Genomic DNA, 23,914 nt, shown 5'->3' on the forward strand with positions numbered 1-23,914 from the left:
GCAGGAAAAAAAACAGAAGCGCAAGGAGAGAGCCAACTGTGTAACAGCCCCGACAACCAATTTTATCTGCAGCACCTGTGGAAGAGTCTGTCACTCTAGAATTGGCCTTTATAGCCACTCCAGGCGCTGCTTCACAAACCACTGACCACCTCGAGGCGCTTACCCATTGTCTCTCGAGACAAGGAGGCCAAAGAATAGGGCACAGAAAATCAAAATATGACTAGGCAAAGCCAACACTGATTTACGAAAGGGAAATAGTGTTTGACGAATCTGTTGGGTTTTTTGAGGTTGTATCGAGCAGTGCAGATACAGATGAACCAGTGGATCTGGTGTATTTGGATTTTCATAAAGCATCTGATAAGATGCCACACAAGAGGTTATTACACAAAATTAGATCTCATAGAATTGGAGATAATATATTAGGATTGATTGAGGATTGGTTGACAGACAGAAAAACTAGATATAATTGGGTAATTTTCAGGATGAGAGGGTGTAACTATCAGGGCTCTGTAAGGATCAGTGTTTGAGCTTCAGCTATTTGCAATCTGTGTCAATGACTTAGAAGAGGGGTCAGAGTGTAATGTATCCAACTTTACCCATGATACAAAGTTAAGTGGAAAAGTAAGTTGTGAGGAGATTCAAATAGGCTGCAGAGGGATACAGACAGGTTAAGTGAGTTTGCAAGAAAATGGCAGATAGAATATAATATGAGGAAGTGTGAAGTTATCTACTTTGGTGGAATAAATAAAAAAAGATTTTTTTTTAAATGGTGAGTTACGGAAATGCTGGTATTCAGAAGGACCTCAGTGTCTTGTACCTGAATCTCAAAAAGTTAACATGCAGGTACAGCAAGCAATTAGGAAGGCAAATGGTATGTTATACGCCAATCCCTTTGTAATAAAGGCTAAGAGTAAAGAAGTCTTACTATAATTATATAGGGTCTTGACGAAACCGCCGTCATGCCAAAGTGTTTTATTTAATGATAATTTTCTTGGTCCACTGGCTGGTGATCTGAATTTTAAAAATATATTTAAAAAAAGACATTTTAAAAGACAAGCTGCCAGTAAAGTCACCCTTTCAGCTTAAGATAATCACCTAGTTTGCTATGTAGTATCCTACATTTCAAAGGACTGTGAGGAGAGACACAAAATATCTGCTCAGCCGCGAACAAGAAGCAAGACCCCCAGGAAGTTTAAAGGAACTACCTACTCTCTCAGCAAGCAGAGAAATATTGCTGCTATGTTTGAATGACTGAGTGACTGTCACGTGACAAGCCCCTCCCCACCTGTGGTTTTAAGTGGTGTTTTCTCTGCAGCAGGGGAGAAATTTTTGGACTCTGCCATGAGCAGACCCTAAGTGGGGGATCCCCCCTCTCCCTCTCTCTCCATTCCAACTTGAAAGCTTTCAAATCCTGCTTGTTAACTGACCACCTTTGCAGCTACAATCAGAAAAGCCCTTGGAGGAAATCATCCATATTGCTATCTCCATAGACTCACCGAACCAGTCATCTACCTCTTCAAACTAAAAGCCTCAGGACCACTGAATTCAGCTACAAGCCAACCGAATCACCAAAATCCACAGACTGTATGTTTTTTAATGACCTCTAACTCAACCAATCTACCTTTCTCCACTGTGTAACCTGTGTGTGAGTGTGTGAGAGAGAGAGACTGAAAACTGGTACATTGTTTATTGTTAGTTGGATTTAGGTCCAACAAAGTTAACCCCTCCTTTCTTTGTTAACTCAAGAAAACCCTGTCTGATTACTTAATTGCTATGATCATAACTAGAACTAAACACCTATTGAATTGGCCAGTACATCCACTTTAAGAAAGAATTAAACCTGTTGTGGTCAAATGAGGAGAGGGAAAAGAAGGAAGCCCTTCAACCCTCCTCACTTGACCATTACAGAAATTTGGGGCTCATATCTGGGATCAAATCAAACAGGAAATCGGAAGTGGGAAACCAAATTGCTCTCTTCAATACACATTTTCTTGTGGTTTTCGGTGCTAGAGTACTAAAATGTCCATATTCGAGGCCAGTACCTTCCCAGAGTAAAGTAATTTGGGCCAGGTTAAAAGCCCTATCTGTTGAAGAGTTGAGGAATGTAGCTGGGCAGTTAGAGATTACTATTTGTCCAAAAGCTAAGAAGCCTGAAATCCTAAAACATGTGGCCAACCATTTTAAAACTGACACTGAAATACTGGAGACAGACACAGACTCTGAAACAGACAACGTAACATTAGCTAAGGTACAGCTAGAAAAGAGAAAGGGAGTTCAGGCAGCTCAAACTAACTAGGGGAAGACCCAATATAACCAGTGAAGGCACCGCTAGCGAGGGAGTTACACCAGGCTCAGGACCAAGCGCTGATCTTTTAAAGTTCTCCCAGTTGATACCAAAATTCAATGGGGGGGCTGTTTGTGTGGGGAGATGTGGAAGCATTTTATGCATCTTTTGAAAAGTTTACAAAACAGTTGAAGTGGCCACTAGAGAGCTAGACACTGTTATTGCAAAACTAACAGAAAAAGCCCATGAGGTTTATTCACTGTTGCCTGATGAGAGTTCATCAGATTATGAGATGACGAAAAATGCGATCCTATGTGCATACGAGCTACTATTGGAGGTATACCATAAAAGTTCCAAACTCTCCGAAAGCAGATAGAACAAACTTACATAGAGTTCGAAAGGGTTAAACAACTTGCTTTTGACTGATGGATAAGGGCACTTAAGATAGAGTCAACCTATGAAAACCCTAGAGAGATGATCCTCCTCGAGGAATTCAAAAACTCACTTCCCCTTTCCATAAGAAAGTGGAGGAACAAAAGGTTCCAAGAGCCAGGCAGGCAGCAATCTTAGCTGATGATTATATACTTATTCAGAAGACCTTTCCCCAAGGGAAACCCTTCCCTAGTCACCTCCAAAAATCTTAAAAGGATAGAAGGTGGGAGGGTGATAGGAGGAATAGCCATGAGAGAGAAGGGAGAGCTGGAAACACAGGAGGGTGCTGAGAACAGGAGTGATGTCCAGAAGCCTGCAAGTTTCCATTAGAACAAGGCAGGTCACCTTCGAGCTGACTGCTGGAAGTTATGGGGAAAACCCATAGCATACACCAGACCAGTGCAGAAAAAGGCGCCCTGATGGAAAGCACAACGGACAAGCTGTGGCTTTAACTGCAGCAGTAAAATCCAGTAAACCTACCTCAGAGTGTAGGAAAACTTTACAAAATCCCTGAGAGTTACCAGGATTTTGCGTCCAGAGGAAAAGTGACCCTGCACTCCTCGAGTGAGGCGAGTAAGCCCACAGTCACACTCAGGAATATATCAGAGGAAGGTATCTGCCCATACCTTTATATCGGGTGCACCTGGAGTGCGACCTTGTTTCAGGACCGGTAACCATGGGGATTGTCCCTTGTTTACCTGTGGACGGTGTCGACCTGTTCCTAGGTAATGATCTGGCGGGAGCAAAGGTTGTAGCTTCCCCAGTGGTTTTCGAAAGACCGAAAGAGTTCGGGAGACAGAGCAGTTACAGGAAAAGGTCCCTAGCATTTTTCCTTACTGTATGGTGACCATGGTCCATGGCCAAACAAGCTCCATCAGAGGAGGCTGCAGACAGATAGCCCTGCTGTCTGGTTATCTGAAACCTTCTTTGGGATGTTAAGAGGATCCAGACGATGGGTTAAACAGGTTTTCCTTGGTCGAGCCTGAACAAGTTGACCCAGGGTTAAAAAAAGATAGCACAGACTGCCCAAACTGAAACTGAACAGAGGGAGTTCCAGAGTGCTACTATTGAAAGGATGAGGTGAGGAGGAAGTGGAGACCTTCTCATAGACCTGCAGACGAAGAAAGAACAGTCGTTCACCAGGTAGTGGTGCTGCCAAGATACCGTAGGGAAATATTGAGAATAGTCCATGAGATTCCAATGGCTGGACATGTCAGTATCAGAAAAACCCAAGCCCTCATTAGACAGCATTTTAATTGGCCACAGCTCCACAAGGATATGGTGGAGTTCTGTAAGACTTGCCACATGTGCCAGATTGCGAGAAGCCACAACCTGCAATAAAACCTGCACCCCTAATTCCCATATCAGCTTTTGGGGAACCGTTCAGCAAAGTGCTGGTAGAAATTGTGGGACCTGTGCCAAAGACAAAAGGGAGCTACCAGTATCTTCTCACCATTATGGATGTGGCTACTCGATTTCCAGAGGCTATCTCTCTAAGAACTATTTCTGCAAAGGTAGTGGTGGAGGTGCTAACCCAATTCTTCACCCGATATGGGCTGCCTGCTGAGATCCAGTCAGATCAGGGTACAAATTTTATGTCCAGTATTTTTCAAAAGGTCATGGGTAATCTGGGCATAACCCAGCTAAAGTCCTCAGCCTACCACCCACAGTCACAACGAGCTTTGGAGCAGTACCACCAGACCCTAGAGACAATGATCAGGGAATAATGCTATGAGTACCCCCATGACTGGGACAATGGATGGGATTTCTTTTGTTTACTACTTATGGACACGAGGTGAGAGGTCCTCTAAAACTAGTCAAGGAGAGGTTTTTGGGACCCAAGGACAAATCTTCCCCGTTAGACTACATCTCCATGTTCTGAGAACAGCTCACAAGAGCCTGTGTGGTGGCTCAGGAACACCTAAAAACCTCCCAAACAACGAGGAAATTGCAGGCGTATAAACATGCCAAGACCAGAAATTTCAGCCTGGAGACCATATGTTCGTGCTATTACCAATACAGGGAGAACCATTGAAAGCCCGGTTCAGTGGCCCATACAGTCATAAAGAGAATTAGTAAGGTGAATTATATAATTGACACCCCAGATGGTAGGAAAAAGCAAAGGCTGTGCCACACCAATACGTTAAAACAGTATCACAGCCGGGAAGGAAATCTGCCGCCCTTACCTGGTCTGGCCTACACATGACTCCAGACCCACAGCAATGTGGTTGACTCTTAAAATGCCCTCTGAAATGGCCTAGCAAGACACTCAGTTCAACGACAATTAAGGATCGGCAATAAATGCTGGCCTAGACAGCGACGCCCACATCCTACAAATGAATTTAACAAAAGCACAGGTCTGTCAGGCAGTCAGCAAAGAGGAGGGTGAAAGGGACAGTGAGGACGAGTTAGAGGAAGGCCTGGAGGATTCCCAAATCGAACCCCCCGTTGTCTAGTTAGCTAACACTGAAATGTTAGGGAAATTAGACACTGTACTCTCCTTTTTAAACGTAGAACAGAGAGGAGACCTACCAAGGCTGCTCACAGCATTGAATGAGATCTGCAGGGACAAACCAGGGTGCATAACCCTAACCCTACACCAGGTGGATGTAGGAGAGACCCTTCCCATAAAACAAAATCCCTCTCACCTAGGTCCCAGGAAACTGACCCAGGTTCAGGAGGACATTCAGACTGAAGACCTAGAAATTAAAGATATAAATGCTGAAGGGAGACACAAGAAAGTTGATAAGCCAAAGGAAAACCCCCCCAAGACCAAAAAGGTTTTTATGGCAGATTTGGAGGGTGGTGGTGACTGTAAGTCAAGTATTCTGAGAAGGAATTGTGCGCCAGGTTGGTGGAGCACAAGAAAAAAACGTACAAAAAGCACTGTATGATTTTCACAAAGTTATGAACTTTGAATCCAGGGTCGAGTTCACTGATAGAGAAACTGGAACAGGAAGATATTGTAGAAATATGAGGAAATTCCGTGTATGCTGGAGCACAAGTTGTTTGAGCCCAGTCAAAGCAGTTGGAGTTCCCCAGTTGTGGTCTTGTCCAATTCTGGATGGAAAAAAATCTAGAGTATGGCTATGACAGTGAGAATGATAAACGTGTGCACAGTTTTTTTAACTTGTGGCCTCAATGAAATGTTTCTGTTGCCACATTTCATTTCGCGTGGTGGGGAGGTGTTATGCTAATGTGTTTTGTTGAATGATAATTTTCTTTGGTCCACTGGCTGGAGATCTGAATTTATATATATATATTTTTAAAAGACAAGCTGCCAGCAAAGTCATCCTTTCAGCTTTGCTACACTGTATCCTACATTGCAAAGGACTGTGAGGAGACAAAATGTCTTAGTCCCCAGCTATAACCAAGACCCAGGAAGTTTAAAGGAACTACCTGTTCTCTCAAAGCACAGATATATTGCTGCTCTGTTTGAATGACACAGTGACTGTCGTGTGACAAACCCCTCCCCATTTGTGGTTTTAAGCTGGTGTTTTCTCTGCAGCAGAGAAGCTTTTGGACTCTGACATGAGCAAACTCTAAGTGGGAGCCCCTCTCTCTCTCTCGCCATTTCAGCTTGAAAGCTTTTAAATCCTGCTTGTTGACTGACCACTTTTGCATACTCCGGCTACAATCAGAAACCCTGTTAGAGGAAATCATCCACATCCCTATCTCCAGGAGACTCACCGAACCAGTCATCTACCTCTTCAAATTAAAAGGCTCAGGACTACTGAATTCAACTACAAACCAGCCGAATCACCAAACTCCACAGACTGTATACTTTTTTATGGACTCTAACTCAACCAACCTACCTTTCCCCACTGTGTAGCTTATTTGTGTGCGTAAACCTCTAGTGTGTGCGAGCATGGAAGTTGGCACGTTTATTATTTTGTTAGTGCGGTTTAGGTCCAAAAAGGTTAACCTCTTTCTTTGTTAACTCAAGTAAACCTGTCCGATTACTTACTTGCTATGATCATAAGAACCAAATACATATTGAATTGGCCAGTACATCCATTTTAAGAAAGAATTAAACCTGCTGTGGTCAAACAAGAAGGAAAAGAAGGAAGCCCTTTGACCCCACTTCACTTGACAGTAACACTGTACCTGAAGTAGTTTTGGTCTCTTTACATAAGGAAGGATGCATTTGTCTTAGTGGGAGTGCAATGAAGGTTCACTAGACAGTTTCTGGAATAAGAGGATGGTCCTGTAAAGAGATTGAATAGACTGGGCCTATATTATCTAGAATTTAGAAGAATGAGAGTGATTTAATTGAAACATATGGAATTCTTAAGGGACTTGACAGGGTAGATATTTCCCCTGGCTGGGAAGTCTAGAACTAGAGGTCAGTTTCAGAATAAGGGGTTGACCAAATTGGAATGAGATGAGGAGAAATTCCTTCACAGAGTTGAGTGTCTTTGGAATGCTCTATATTAGATAGCTGTGGGTGCTCAGAGAGTATATTCACGACAGAGACTGATAAGATTTTGGGATACTAAGGGAATTAAGGAATTTGGGGATAGTGCGGAGTTGAGGTAGATGATCTGCCATGATCTTATTGAATGGCACAGCAGGCTCAATGGGCTGAATGGCCTACTTCTGCTCCTATTTTTGTTCTTATGGAAGAAAACTCCTAAATGACCTGGTTTTAATTTGATTACACCCCAATATTCTGCATTCCTACACCAGGGGGGATAGTTTCTCTGTACCTACCCTATCAAATCCCCAAATCATTCTAAATATCTCTGTTAAATCATCCTTTCAACCTTCTAAAGTTGTGACTGTAAACTAAGTTTATGCAATCCAACCTCAATTTAAACCTTTCAACTGGGGCGGCACACTGGCGCAGTGGTTAGCACTGCAGCCTCACAGCTCCAGCGACCCAGGTTTGGTTCTGAGTACTGCCTGTGCGGAGTTCGCAAGTTCTCCCTGTGACTGCGTGGGTTTCTACCGGGTGCTCCGGTTTCCTCCCACCGCCAAAGACTTGCAGGTTGATAGGTAAATTGGCCATTGTAAATTGTCCCTACTGTAGATAGGTGGTAGGAGAATGGTAGGGAATATGGGATTAATGTAGGAGGGGATGTGGTACGGAATATGGGATTAATTTATGATTAGTATAAATGGGTGGTTGATGGTCTGCACAGACTCAGTGGGCCGAAGGGCCTGTTTCAGTGCTGTATCTCTCTATGACTCTGAACTCTGGTATCATTCTCGTGAATCGGCACTGCTCTCTGTCCAAAGCCAATATATGCTACCTGAGGTTCGGTGTCCAAACTGAATGCAGTACTTCAAATGAGGTCTGACTAAGGCTCTATATAATTGAAACATAATTCCCTCACTTTTAAATACAACCTAGTTGAAATAAAGGCCAACATTCCATTACTGTTTATGCCTATTGTCATGCACAGGAGAAATGCAGGGATGAAAATACAAACATAAACTGAAGCAATTTAAAAAGACTGGTACATTTTTGCCTTCAACATGATGGAGAACACAGTCAAATGACAAATACCATCTCATACACTAAAATACACATCCATGTCTGCTGAGAACTAAATCTCTTAACCCCGTCTGCATTGAAATGAGACAGCTCATCACATGGATGTGAACTATCCACAAAACAAGCTGAAACGCAGACATTCACAGACTCTACCTCTCCAGCTACACTTACAATAAGGTGTGAACATCCCTCATCTTATCAAAATGGGCTGAGATCAGAAGCTATTGCATAGCTCCTCAGGAACCAAAAGCCTAAAGTCACATGGCCAAAACTAACACATTATGAATTTACCTTCAAAGGTAACATTTTTGGAGAACAGAGGAAGTAATCATTCATTCAAATTCAGATCATCAGTCTGGGATCTCCAGCCACAGAGAGAACATAAAAAGCCATCTTTTATTCCAGCACATGCAGTGAGAGATATCTTTAATTCCAACTAAGACATTTCAACCCTGCTGAGATGAGTTGGCAACAAACTGCAGCAGAGAAGGGAAAGAGTGCCTTTTTGACAACTCCTCCACCTGCGAAAATTGAACTCAGAGATACCAGCACCATCTTCAAACTGAAGTGTTGCCTTCCAGAAGACTTCAGCAACCCAGCAAGGGTAAGACGACCAGCAAACAGGCCTGTAACTTAAAAACTTACCTTCTAAGAGGATCCCATAGGTTTTTCCTGAGAACAGCAGATTTTTACACCTTGAACTCAATGCCTCTTACTCTTTACCTTCCACCTTTTCTTGACTGTGCATGAGTGAGAGAATGCACGCATGGGCAGTGTTGCGAACATTTTGGGTGATTATTGTTGAATAAAGTTTTAAATCTTCTGTTTTAAACTCATGAGAAAACCTTTCACTCTGTTTATATGGCCAACAAAACACATGCTGAAACACTAATTTAAACAAAAACACTATCCGTGGTCATTTGGGAAGTGACCACAGCTATGCCATTTTCCACCTGTCCATAACACTATGCACTAAGTTTCATTGATGTGCATACATGGACACATCCACAGTTCCTAGTCTCTCACCATTTAGAAAACATTGATACATTTTTCTTGGGTTCAAAGTGGATGAATACACCTATCCCACATTGAATTCCATCTGTCATAGAGTGCAGTGTAGATTTACTGGAATGATACCAAGGGTGAAATTATGAGGAGAGACAAACTAGGTTAAGGGGTGTTTTGATCAAACTTTTCAGGATTTCAAGGGGAACAGATAGGGTAGATAGAAACTATTTCTGCTGGTTGGGGAATCTGGGACTACGAAGCATAGTCTAAAAATTAGAACCAGATCTTTCAGTAGGGACATTAAGAAACACTTCTACACACAAAGGGTAGTAGAAGTTTGGTAATTGATGGCAATTGTTAGTTTTAAATTGGAGATGAATACATTTCTGTTAACTAAAGGTATTGAGATATGGGGCAAAGGGTATATGGAGTTAGGTCGCAGATCAGCCTCGATCTCATTTAATGGCTGAACAAGCTTGGGGGATTAAATGGCCTACTCCTGTTCCTATGTATCCTGCATATATATCACTACCCTACAGTTACATCTATGGTCTATCTGATGGATGAGTATAACACATACAAGATGCTGAGATTGATTAGAAACAAAGCTCCTCCAGGATTGTCCTGCAGACTCCAGGAATTGAAGATTAATCTCTTGCTACGAGCAACTCTCGGGAGTAAAACCACAGGGACAATTTAGAAAATGTATTTGTTTTCATTTTCTTTGTTTTAGTTATTAGCATATTGGAGATGGGAAACAAAGGCTCATCCAATTGGGTGATGAAGAGTCTATTCACTTTCCAATTGCTGTAGGTAAGCAGTGCGCCACCATGGCAACCAATGGTAGGAGTGCGGGGCGGGGCAATTGGAGGTTATGTGATGAAACTTCATAGAATATGCCCAAAGTTGGTGACCCGAGACAATTTCTCCTCCTATCACTGTGCAGATTAAAGGTGCTGAGAAACAGTCTAGGTTGCCTTTGGTAACCTCCTGCTTCCATTTACACAACTCGCTGAAGGCAGAGTTTTAGAACGCACAAACTTTATACTGGGTGAATCCAAGATGTGTGGAAAGCATTGGAGATGCCAGGCCTGGAGGTAACAGAAGATATTGAGGATTAACAAAATGGAGTACAATTGCAAAATAAATTTGGAGTGGTCTTTATCTACTCAAAAGGCTACTAAATAATATTGAGCCCTGATGGGTAAGTGAGCAGATTTTGGGTTCAGTTGCATTTTTTTAAAAAAAGACAGTTATTAACAGCAGTGGTTATATGTGGGCACCAGTGGAAGATTGCTGTTAAAAGCATTACTCTTCATCTCATCAGTGATTTGGATGAAGGATTTGGGGAAAACATTTCTGCAAATTGTATGTTTGCATGCAAGAACCTTAGGAGAGAGAAATGCAGATTGCAGGAAGGTCTAAGTGCAATGGGGGATGTGGGCCCATATCTGTTCCGCAGAGTTACTTAAAGCTGCTGATTGAGAGAAGGACCTAGGAGTAATAATACATGAATCTTTGAAAGTCCATGATTAGTGCTGTGAGGCTATTACAAAATGGAATAGCAATAGAATGTATTGTCAAGAAAGTTAAATCCAAAAGAAATAATACTATCTCTGTACAAGTCATTGACCATATCTAGGATACTGTATCCAATTTTAGTCCTCTCACATGGTGGGAGAGATAGAGATGCTGGGAAAATATCCAAAGAAGGACCACTAGATCGATACCTAGGTTAAAAGCTCTCAGCAAACAACAGATTGAAAGCTGGAACATTTCACTCTGTAAAAGTGTAGATTTAATTGAGATCTTCAAAATATTGAAAGACTTAGACTCAGTTTATGTGGACAGGCTATTCGAGTTAGTCAGATTGGGAAGAACCAGGGAACATCAGTATAAATTACTTAAGCATAAAACTAGGCTGTATATTAGGAAGCATTTCTTTTTGCAGCGCCATCTACCACTAGAAGAAGTTGCTGGCACATGCAGTGATTTGGATTTGCTGCAATCATTCAAAAGGGTGACAAATAGCTTCCCGATTGTGGGCAAATAACACATTAGAAAGGTGGGTATTTATTGGTAGGAGTGCCCCCTAGTCATAGTATCCTAGAACTTGTTTGATGACCTTTGGGATCAGAGAGGAATTTCCAAGATTTTTTTTTCTAAATTGGACGAAGGTTTCTTTCTGCCTCTCCCAGGAAGATTGTGCAGCTGATGGATGGTGTTAGAAGTGACACCATGACAATACAGGCTCAATGGACTGGCTGCTCTTCTCCTGTCCTTCATTTTTGTATGTTCATTAAAACATTGACAGAAATGATAATGAAAGCAAAATATTGCTTATGCTGGAAATCCAGAATAAAAACAGCAAGGGTTGGAAATACTCAGCAGGTCTGGCAGCATCTGAGAGAGAAACAAGGAGTTAGTATTTCAGGTTGATGACCTTTCATCTGCAGTTCTGATAAAAAGTCATCGACCTGAAACGTTAACTCCGTCTCTATCTCTCTCCAGATGCTGCCAGACCTACTGAGTATTTCCAGCATTTTGTTTATATTATGCCTATCACTTTTTTTTAAAATAATGCCAACACCTGAATTATTCAAGTTATGAAATACTGTTGTCAAGTGCACCACTTTCGAATCAATAAATGTACATTTCAAAATAATTAAACCCCATGGATAGAACTTTCCCCACTCTAAAAATACACAGAACTAAATCTATAAATGGAATGAAAAATATTTTTTAAAATGTCTTTTGGCATAATATAATGTTGAGATTTGCCCAAGGTTGCAAAGGCAAGCAACCTCTATTTTGTACAATTATAGAAAATAAAAAAAGTAATACATTTTGGTTGACTGCAAGTGGAGAACTGTAATTTCAGAAAGGCAAAAGCTACAAGGGCTGTCAAAACAGTAAACTTTATTTGAGAATTATAGCCAATACAGAGGTAAATTTATGCTTCAACAAGTATTCAAATCATGAAAAAGGATTTTAAAAAGTCCTTAAGTGTGGTACAGTATATCTCTATAGTTACTAATTAGGATTGTCTTCCAATGATTATCATACCCATTACATTGTACCTTGATATATAGTATGATTGCATAGCACACTAATAGTTTGTCTATTTAGGGAGCATGCTAATATCAAGGGTTGTGTAAATAACTTGGCCTTTTGTATTTTTGAGGAAGGGAGAACAAAAGAAAGTGGGTAACCATTCTTTTTTGTAGGAAGAGTGAGAGGGGAGGAAGGTTAGAATACAGAATGGGTTGAAATCAAAACTGCAAACCACTCCAGATATCAAACTAAAACAATAATTAAACCAAAAGTAACCTCTACATGCATTTATTGGTTTAAAGTTGTTCATTATCATACAAACGTGGTTGCTTATGGAAAATGATGTAAAATCAGTATATTGCAGTTTCTTCCCTGTAGAAGAGCTGGCAGTTTCATTCGGTTGTAAGAACTTTGGGCTTTAAAATTCAACATCAGCCGATCTGCACATCACTCAAAAAATTGAAGTTTCTTGATTATTTTATAGTATTAAAGCAGTTATTGTCAGCTGTTAGCAGAGAGCCAAACAAGGCTTGCACGTGACCTGATTGCACAGCATTCCAATTTTCCATACCAATTATGGATTGGAGACTAACTTTATTTAGTTTTATGAAAGACAATCCTGCAACTCACTATGCCCCATATATATATATGTAATGTGTGTGTGTATTAAAAGCTTACATTTTATTTTAAAAGGTTGAGCAAGTTAAAGGAGGCGTTCTTGAGACCATCAAATGTACTTTTACCAGTGGTAATGTACAGAAATGCTTTTTATTTTAAATGCTATCCATAGCCTTGAACTCACTGAGAGCCTGCACTGGTGAGACATGCTTTTTCTGAGATGCTCTTTTAACTTTGTGAATATCATCATTTTTCTCTCTCTTTACCAGGGGTTTCTTCTCTGGAGCCCTCATCTTCCATGAGACAGCAGGCATGTTCAGCGATGCCATGCCCAGAGACCTCTGATATTTAGTAGATGCCACGTAGGAAGCCTTTACTGTTTGCACAACAGCATTCATCAAGTTCTTTGCAGCTTGGATCAGAGACATTGCACTATCCACCTGGAAATGAAGCATCAAAGGCAGGCTTCTGAGAATAAGTAGGTTGCAATATAATTTTCTGCAGTTATTATAAGTTCAGTGGTAATTTTGCTCAATAAACTCAAAATCACAAAGTATTGCACTGTTCAGTGACTCTGATGGCATATGCTAACCAAATCATCCACGTCAGAAGTCGAATATGCTTTCTACAGTTTGAGGCAGTGGGTTCTTCAATTGCACTCTCTCATCTGGGAGATAGTGTGCAAATGTAAGACACTTTGCTAAATGTAGGAAAATCAACTTGTGCTGTTTCTATGTTGTTCCTAAGCCCAATGAGAGCACCCAAGTATTTAATTTCAGAGATAGTAGACTGCCTAATGAACCCGTAAACTACAAATGGCATGTGGTACAAAGAAAAGTACCTTAAATACAACTTTTCCTAAAAAAAACTATGCTGAAACCACAATAGAGATAATAGCCCAAATGGATAATGGAATCAAGTGTCCCCAGATGTTGGTGTTACATGTATGATACAGCAGTATCTTAGCCAGACAAATTAAAACAAGTGCATTTAATTTATTTAAATTATTGATTACTGATTGTCAGACAAGAGATTAGAGTTAGCAGGATGTACAATGATAATTGTGGTGGATTATTCAAATTATATGCTCAACTTGGGAAAAATTATATTGGGTATTTGTAATATATGGAATTGTGGGATAGAAACTCTATTGTGCCACTCGAATGCAATTGGGTGTATGGGATATAATATTGCACTGTTCTTAAAATGAGTATCAAGCCCAGAATTTATTTTGAGGGTGGGGGTACTATTGTCATTTTCTAGATTTGCGAATACTGATAAACTGTATTAATTATTAGTGTTCATGTATAAAGTTGTCCGAATTTGAAGTAATACACTTCCTGCTGGTGTCTCTCTCTCACTATTCTAAATAATAAAATCCACTTTAGCTTTTAGGTTGTGTACTAATAAATTGGTCGAGACTTATTTTATATTTGATGGCGATTAAATTAAAAGCTTACCCGTATACTCACCCTGGTTGCTTTCGGTTTCCCTGCTCACTCTGTTGATTCTGAAGTCATTCTGTTACTTATCGCTCTTTTCGCCGCACCGCCCCCCCACCCCCCCCACTCTGCTCCCGCTGCACGCTTACTCTCCAGCCTCCTACTCTTTGGCGCGCTCCCGCTGCTCTCTCCCCCCCACCACCCACCCTCTCTCTCTCCCCCCACCCCTCCCCTTTTAACTTGCTGTTGACATTTGTATCATAGGTGTCTCATTGTGTTAGCCATTGTTTTAAGACTTGCGTTCTAGTTTGATTGGGAAAGCTATCTCTATGTTGGCACAGCATTGAATAATGCCATGCAGGTAGGTCAGGGAGAGTTTATTGTGCCCTCTTGTTAACGGGCAAATTACTCTTGCAGATAGAAATTTGGAAATAATAGTTTGCAGGAATTGACTTTGTTGCTTATAGTAAGCATCTTGGGTGTGTAGTGTTCTCCCATGGTAGGCTGTTCCGGAAGGTTTGAACACATGGGATCCAGGGTGAGCTAGCCAATTGGATACAAAATTGGCTTGGTGATATGAGGCAGAGGGTGGTAGTGGAGGGTTATTTTTCAGATTGGAGGCCGGTGACCAGTGGTGTGCCACAGGGATCGGTGCTGGGCCCTCTGTTGTTTGTCATATATATTAATGACTTGGATGTGAATGTAGGGGTATGACTAGTAAGTTTGCAGATGACACCAAAATTGGTGGTATAGTGGACAGTGAAGGTGGTTACAACAGGATATAGATAAACTGGGAAAGTGGGCAAGGGATTGGCAAATGGAATTTAACGCAGACAAGTGCAAAGTGATGCATTTTGGGAAGTTAAACCAGGGCAGGGCATATAGAGTGAATGGCAGGGCCCTGGGGAGTGTTGTTGCGCAGAGACACCTTGGGGTGCAAGTAGATAGTTCCCTGAAAGTGGCAGCACAGGTAGACAGGGTGGTGAAGACGACGAATGGCATGCTTGCCTTTATCGGCCGAGGCATTGAGTACAAGAGTTGGGACGTCATGCTACAGTTGTACATGACGTTGGTTAGGCCGCATTTGGAGTACTGTGTGCAGTTCTGGTCGCCGCACTACAGGAAAGATGTGATTAAGCTAGAGAGGGTGCAGAAAAGATTCACAAGGATGTTGCCTGGTTTGGAGGGCTTGAGTTATAAAGAGAGATTGGATAGGCGGAGTCTGTTTTCCCTGGAGCGAAGGAGGTTGAGAGGGGACATGATAGAGGTATATAAGATTATGAGAGGCATGGATAGGGTAGATAGCCAGAGTCTGTTTCCCATGGTAGGGGTGACTAAAACTAGAGGGCATAGATTTAAGGTGAGAGGGAGGAGGTTTAAAGGGGATCAAAGGGGTAAATTTTCACACAAAGAATAGTGGGTATCTGGAATGAGCTGCCAGAGGAGGTGGTGGAGGCAGGAACAGTAGCAACATTTAAGAGGCATCTGGACAGGTACTTGAATGAGCAAGGCATAGAGGGATATGGAATTAATGCAGGCAAGTGGGATTAGTATAGATTGGCATTTTGGTCAGCATGGATGTGGTGGGCCGAAGGGCCTGTTTCTATGCTGTACGACTCTATGACTATGTCAAGTTTATTATGAATCAATTAGTTTAAAGCTTAATTTTCTAAATTATACCACACAATAGAAACTACTCTATAATACCAATCTCTTACTATATTCACTTTGTAGAACTTGTATTTTACAATGCTTAAAACAGTGATGCATGCACAGTTATTTTCCAATTTCTCCCTGCCTCTCCTGAAGTATGACTCTGAGGTACAACTTCAAGCAGGTTGATAGCTCTCCAGTGCTTTAACAAGTGGCCAAGCTTCACATGTGAGCTTAAAGAGCAAGTGTCAGCAGACTATTGAACTGTCAAGGGTATGTTAGCCAAGTCTAATACTGTCCTTAGCCAAAAGCCATCGACGTACACTTTCCAGAAGTTCCTGGATGGCTATGGACAGTAGGCGATCTAACTGATTCCCACTCCTCCCCTTCCCCAATTGCACGGTGGGTTTACCCACACCAGATGAACTGCAGCAGTTCAAGATGGCAGCTCACCACCACATTCTCAAGGGCAATTAATGCTGGCCTTGCGCCAGTGACTCTCTCATCCCATGAAATGAATCAAGAAAAAGGTAAAGCACATCATAACCCGTCAGATTGGTACAGCATCATCTAAGACGAAAGTTTAAAAACCACCTTTCATAGGTAAAATATACATCCCTGACTGCATTCTGTAGTAACTATGCTCAACTTTTCCAATATTTAATAAACAGTATAGATTTTTAAAGTACAATTGCATACGTGAAAAGATCTTTCCATCGGATTACAAATGTACCTGAGCAATTGTCAGCCAGAAATAACCTAATCTAACAGTGGGATTGAAGACTTAAGTTAGGTCTGTTTCATCTTTCTCACTTCCCCCAAAATTAAAGATACATGGCTGGGAATTCTTACTAGTCTGGAGATTTTTAATGCTCCCAGAGTTACTGGCATGCATCCATGAAACAATATGAATTGTCCTTATTACCTCTTCAACACCACCCCACCCCAGCAACATGCAAGGCTTACATAGTGACTCAGCCAAGAATGGAAATTATTATACATTACAAGTCTAAAATATTTAGATAACTACCATGTTAAGAGACAGGATCTTTTGGTTTAGAAAGTTTTTTTCAGAAAATATCACTGATTCAATTCAGTTGACATGATCCCATAGGTAATGTACATTAAAGTGGTGTACAAGGACTTCCAAAAGGCATTTGATAATATATCACATAACAGGCTTGTCAGCAAAGTTAGAGCCCATGGAATAAACAGGACAGTACAGCATGGCTACAAAATTGACTGAGTGACAGGAAACAAACAGTAGTTGCGAAATGGTTAGTTTTTGGACTGGAGGAGAATATAGTATCGGTGGAGTTCCTCAGGAGTTGGTGTTGGGAACCCTGCTTTTCTTGATATATATTAAGGACCTAGACTTGGGTGTACAGGACACAATTTCAAAATGTGCGGATGACAAAAATCTTGGAAGTATTGTGGACTGTGAGGACAGTGATAAACTTCAAGAGGACATAGACAGGTTGGTGGAATGGGTGGACCAGTGGCAAATGAAAGTTAATGCATAAAAGTGTGAAGTGATTCATTCTGGTAGGAATAACGAGGAGGCGCAACATAAATTAAAGGGTACAATTCCAAAGGGGGTGCAGGAGCATAGCGACCTGGGGGCATATGTGCACAAATCATTGAAGGTTGCAGGGCAAGTTGATAAAGCATTTGGGTTCCTGGGCTTTATAAATAGGGGCATAGAGTATTTAAAAACAAGGATGTTAAGGCACTAGAGAGGGTGTAGAAAGGATTCACGAGAATGGTTCCAGGGAAGAGGAACTTCAGTTACATGGATAGGTTCGAGAAGCTGGGGCTGTTCTCCTTAAAGAGATCAAAAGGAGATTTGATAGGAGTTCAAAATCATGAGGGGTCTGGACAGAATAGTTAGGGAGAAACTGTTCCCATTGGCAGAAGGACCCAACACCAGAGGACAATGATTTAAAGTGATAGGCAAAAGCAACAGTGACATGAGGAAAAACTTTTTTTTTTTTTTAAAACGTAGTGAGCAGTTAGAATCTTGAATGCACTGCCTGAGAGTCTGGTGGAGGCAGTTCAAATCGAGGAATTCAAAAGAGAATTGGATAATTATCTGAAGAGAAAAAAATTGCAGGGTGGCACAGTGGTTAGCACTGCAGCCTTACAGCTCCAGCGACCCGCGTTCGATTCTGGGTACTGCCTGTGTGGAGTTTCCAAGTTCTCCCTGAGACCGCGTGGGTTTCCGCCGGGTGCTCCTGTTTCCTCCCACAGCCAAAGACTTGCAGGTTGATAGGTAAATTGATCATTATAAATTGTCCCTAGTATAGGTAGGGGAATTGAGGAAAGGTGGGGATGTGGTAGGAATATGGGATTAATGTAGGATTAGTATAAATGGGTGGTTGATGGTTAGCACAGACTCGGTGGGCCGAAGGGCCTGTTTCAGTGCTGTATCTCTAAATAAATAAATAAAAGGCAGGGGATGGGACTAGATGAGTTGCTCTTGCAGAGAGCCAGCACAGACATGGTGAGCTGAATGTCATCATTTTGTGCTTTAACCATTCTATGATAAAGGGGGAATAACTCAAAGTACTGGAAAAACTAAGATGCAGATTAACACAGGATATTGTTAATTTACCATCAGCAACATTAATATATCTAACAAAACAGACCCTTGTTTGTCACTTATAATGTAGCCACTTATCCGATAAACATATTTCTAATTCTAAATATTTGTAAATAATCCCCTGCATATTAACCAATTTAATATTCCATCACAAATCTTTGGTTTTGTCCACTGTAAGATTTAAAAGTTAACAAAACGCTAACACCTAGGTAAGCCAAGTACCAATTTTAAATGTAAACGTACGAGAGATACAGACCCTTAAAACTGACTGGGATAATGCCAGGCTCCAAGCATTACAACAGCAGAACCCACCTGAGAAAGGAGAAGACCTAGTTGTGCCAAGTTTCAGCAGTCTCTGGGATTTTCTGGCTAGTTTCAGCAGGGCTGGAACCTCTTTCCACCCCTCATATATAAAAAAAGACACCATTTCCCTTATAAGGGTAGTGACTTTGTGGGTGGCACATTGGTTAGCACCGCAGCCTCACAGCTCCAACGACCCGGGTTCGGTTCTGGGTACTGCCTGTGCGGAGTTTGCAAGTTCTCCCCGTGACCCCGTGGGTTTCCGCTGGGTGCTCCGGTTTTCTCCCACAGCCAAAGACTTGTAGGTTGATAGGTAAATTGGCCATTGTAAATTGCCCCTAGTGTAGGTAGGTGGTAGGAGAATTGAGGGAATATGGGATTAATGTCGGATTAATATAAATGGGTGATTGATGTTCGGCACAGACTCGGTGGGCCGAAGGGCCTGTTTCAGTGCTGTAACTCTCTATGACTGGCTCAGTCAGCACCCAGTGTTGGACGGGACACTGGTATACCAAGGTAATACCAACCTCCAAATGGGTAGTTGCGGGCTCCACAATGGGATTCAGGCCATTTCCTTGCACTGGACCACCACTGAATAAATAAGAGATTGGACGCCTTACTCAGGGAGAGAATGGAAGACTGGAGGGTATGGGTTACATCTCCATCACCCAAAGACAACCAGGCACAAGGGACTGGATTTTCAAAATGGGGTTGTGAACCCGTTGCACGGATGATTTCCGGGTCCCGACCCCATGCCTCAACTGCATTGCCAAAATGATGCGATCTTCAAATGGTAATGCCCCAACTGGACAGAAGGTAAGTCCAGTGCCCAATTACTGGCATTGAGCACCTGCAGGAGAAGAGAACTGCCTAGTGCCAATGGCAAAGGCAAGTGGCAGCGATGATGTGGCCTGCTGCTGCCCTGCCAAGGAGAGCAGGCAGCCCCTCAGAGGGCCAGCAGAATAACAGGTGAGGCAGTGGTTCCATAATAGGAAAAAAAATCCTGTGCTGGGCTCGGTGCATGATCCTGTGGGCCAAAAACATTTCTTCTTTAAACAACAAAGGGATTAGGTCCTGCAGGCTGAGTTTAGGGAGTTAGGAAAGAGATTAGCAAGCAGGACTTCAAAGGCAATCTCCAGATTACTCCCAAGGTCACGTGTTAGTGAGTACAGAAATAGGAGAATACACCAGATGAATGCATGGCTGGAGAGATGGTGCAGGAGGGAGGGCTTCAGATTTCTGGGATGTTGGGACTGGTTCTGAGGAAGGAGAGACCTGTCCAGGTTTGACGGTCTACACCTGAACGGTACTGGGATGAATATCCTTGCAGGAAGATTTGCTACTGCTGTTGGGGATGGTTTAAATCAGATTGGCAGGAGGATGGGAACCTGAGGGCAGTTTCAGATAGGATAAATTTAGGCCAGGGAACAGGAGGCAGAAAATTAGCAAGTGACTCTGAAAGACAGCAGAAGCAAAGGTTAAAAAGTGTGCAGCACAGGAACTTGGCAGTGTTAAAAGGTATTTATCTAAATGCAAGGTGTATAGCAAATACAGCCAATGAGCTGAAGGCAAGATAGACACATGACAGCATGATATTATTGCTATAACAGAAACCTGGCTTAAAGAGGGGCAAAAATGACAGCACAACATCCCAGTTTTCAAGTGGGATAAAGAGGGGGATAAAAAAGGTGGGGGTGTAGCATTATTCGTTAAGGAATCAATAACAGCTGTGAGGAGGGATGATATGCTAAATGAATCAAATGAGGCCATATGGGTTGAGCTCAGAAATAAAAAAAAAGGGGCAGCCACACTACTAGGAGTGTATAATAGAACCCCAAATACTGACAGAGATAGAACAACAAATATGTAGGAAAACTTCCGAGTGCAATAACTATAGGGCAGTAATAGTTGGGGATTTCAACTACCCTAATATCAAGTGGGATACAAATAGTGTGATGGGCACAGAGGGCACAAAATTCTCGAACTGCATTCAAGATAACTTTTTTTAGCCAGCACGTAACAAGCTCGACGAGACGGGGTGCAATTCTAGATTTAGTCTTCGGAAATGAAGCTGGGCAAGTGGATGAAGTAGCAGTGGGTGACCATTTTCGAGAAAGTGACTGTTACGACCAGGTGAAAAAGAGGTCTAGGGTTTGCTTTTAGCCTTCACCTGGTCTTACTGTAACGGGGTTTTATTTTTAAACACACTGTTTTTAGCTCTCCCACGGTGAATCCTTATTCACCGCTTTCCAATTATAAGGCAAAGAAACCAGCACTAACAGGCTTTCTTAGGTTTAAAGAAGAAAGGTGAAATTTTATTAAAACTTCAACTCTAATTCATTGATGCCTACGGATGCACAACGTGCCCACGCTAGCATACATACGCGATACACACGTGCAAATAGAGAGAAAAGAGAAGAAAAATAAAGTGGAAAGGTTTGAGGCAATATTTGCAGAATTGTTGTTACGGTTCTTGGAGCTCACTGCAGTCCTTGATTGTAGGTAGTCTTGCTTTTCATTGGGGTCCAGTATTCTTAAACCTTGTTCACTGCAGGAGACTTTTCTCTCTTGGGCTTCATGGGTCTTCAGTCGGTTTTTGGAGTTCCGGGAGAAAGAGATGGGAGCAGACAGGAGAGGCTCTTTTCAATCCAGGAGCCAAGCGCTTTCTGCCCGTTCAAACACTTGTCTCTACAATTTAAAACTCCCCAAGTAGGCCAGCAGGGTGGTCACGTGAACGACTGGTTTGACCAAGTCCGTTCAGTGTATCGTATGGGAGCAGGGGATAGCTCCTTTGTTCCAACACTGTCTGCTAATATGCAAAAATGTCTTTCTGGCCAGAGGCCTGGCAATTCCTTCTAACAGGCCTTCTCTTCTTCCCAGCAACAATTTGAAATTTAATGTCCATGGGGCGAAATTAATGTGCCTCATTCTTGGCAGGTGGGGGCATGCATGACAGTGACCATAATAGTTTTAATATAATCATGGAAAAGGACAAAGCTAAAACAGGAGCAAAAGTTCTAAATTGGGGGAAGGCAAATTTTACGAAGCTGTGAGGTGATCTGGCGAAAGTGGACTGGACACAGCTACTTGAAGGAAAATCAGTGGTAAACCAGTGGGAGGCATTCAAAAGCAGGATTCTACAGGCATATTGTAGACATGGCCCCACTAAGAAAAAGGGTGGTAGTGCCAAATCTAGAGCCCCCTGGTTATCTAGAAGCATATAGGGTAAGATAAAGCAGAAAAAGAAAGCTTATGACGATCACAAAAAACCTAACACTTTAAAAGCCTTGAAGAGTATAGAAAGCGCAGGGGGGGAAGTAATAAAGGAAATTAGGAAAACAAAGATAACATGAAAAATTGACAGGTAAAAATCAAGGAAAACCCAAAGATGTTTTATCAGTACAGTAAGAGCAAAAGGATAACTAAGGAAAGTGCAGGGCGTATCAGAGATGTACAAGGGAACTTATGCGTGGATGCAGATGTGAGGAGGGTTCTTAATGAGTTTTTTGTCTCTGTCTTCACAAAAGAGAGGGATGATGCAGACATCATAGTAAAAGAGGAGGATTGTGAAATATTAGATACGATAAGCATAATGAGAGAGGAAGTACGAGAGGATCTGACATCTTTGAAAGTGGATAATTCAACAGGGCCGGATGGATTGTATCCCAGGTTGTTAAAGGAAGCCAGGGAGGAAACAGCGGATGCCCTGAGGACCATCTTCAAATCCTCACTAGATACAGATGAGGTACCAGAGGAATGGAGGTCTACGAACTGTCATGCTAGGCCCCCACCTGCCAAGAATGATGTACATCAATTTTGGCATGAACATCGATTTCTAACTGTTGTCGGAGCAAGGAAACGAGTTGTTAAACAGATCAGCCATGGCTGGAAAAAAACATTTACATACTAACAGACATTGAAGGTGAGGAAGAGCATTCCAGGGCCTTCAAAAGAGGATACAATCCACAAAGGCCAGGACTGGTTAGACGACCTGGCTCTTCCAGGGTTTTCTTTTGAGCTGGCCACACAGAATTTGAAGGCAGAGTGTCTGTTTGCTCCTGGACTGAGACGATCTCTCTTGTCTGCTCCCATCTCTTTCTCACAAGCCTCTGAATACACTGAAGACACATGAACCGCAAGAGAAAAAAGGTACAGCGAACAAGGTTTAAGAAGAATACTGGGCACCAATGAAAAGCAAGAACGATCTACAATCAAGGACTCTATAGTGAGCTCAAAGAACCATAACAAAAACTCTTCAGAGATTGCCCCAAACTTTTCCACTTTATTTTTCTTCTGCTCTTTCTGTCCCTATCTGCATGTGTGTATCGTGTATGCATGCTAGCGTGAGCGTGTCGTGTAGCCGTAGGCGTTAACCGAATTAGAGTTTAAGTTCAAGTTTAATAAATTTCAACTTTTCTTCTTTAAGCCTAAGAAAGCCTGTTTGTGCAGGTTTCTTTGCCTTATAATTGGAAAGCGGTGAACAAGGATTCACCAAGGGGAGCTAAAAACTGTGTTTAAAACTAAAACCCTGTTACATTAAGACCAGGTGAAGGCTGAAAGGGAACCCTAGACCTCTTTCCCACCTGTTCGTAATTGAATGTTGTACCATTGTTTAAAAAGGGTGTGAAGGATAGACCAAATAATTATAGGTCGGTGAGTCTGACCTCGGTGGTAGGTAAATTATTAGAATCAATTCTGAGAGATAGGATAAACTGCCACTTCGAAAGGCACAGACTAATCAGGGATAGTCAGCATGGATTTGTTAACTTAATTGAATTTTTTGAGGAAGTAACAAGGAGGATTGGTGAGGGTAGTGCAGTGGATGTGGTCTATATGGGTTTTAGTAAGGCATTTGACAAGGTTGCACATGGCAGACTGGTCAGAAAAATAAATGCCCATGGGATACAGGGGAATGTGGCGAGTTGGATCCAAAATTGGCTCAGTGACAGGAAACAAAGGGTAATGGTCGACGGATGTTTTTGTGAAAGGCGGTTTACAATGGCCTTCCACAGGGCTCAGTG

The 23,914-nt window shown here is 42.0% G+C and overlaps 1 protein-coding gene across 1 annotated transcript in view; it reads right to left on the minus strand.

Annotated features, from left to right (window-relative positions):
* Nucleotides 1-12,126: 12,126 nt before the first annotated feature.
* The window catches only part of ctnna1 (catenin (cadherin-associated protein), alpha 1), a 229,519-nt gene continuing 217,731 nt past the window's right edge, over nucleotides 12,127-23,914 (minus strand). The window contains exon 18 of the mRNA XM_068043358.1: nucleotides 12,127-13,336. Coding sequence (XP_067899459.1) covers nucleotides 13,052-13,336 — 285 coding nt within the window. The 3' untranslated portion in view covers nucleotides 12,127-13,051. The remainder of the gene's footprint in view (nucleotides 13,337-23,914) is intronic.

This window comes from Heterodontus francisci, chromosome 12, assembly GCF_036365525.1.
Source record: "Heterodontus francisci isolate sHetFra1 chromosome 12, sHetFra1.hap1, whole genome shotgun sequence".
NCBI lineage: Eukaryota > Metazoa > Chordata > Chondrichthyes > Heterodontiformes > Heterodontidae > Heterodontus > Heterodontus francisci.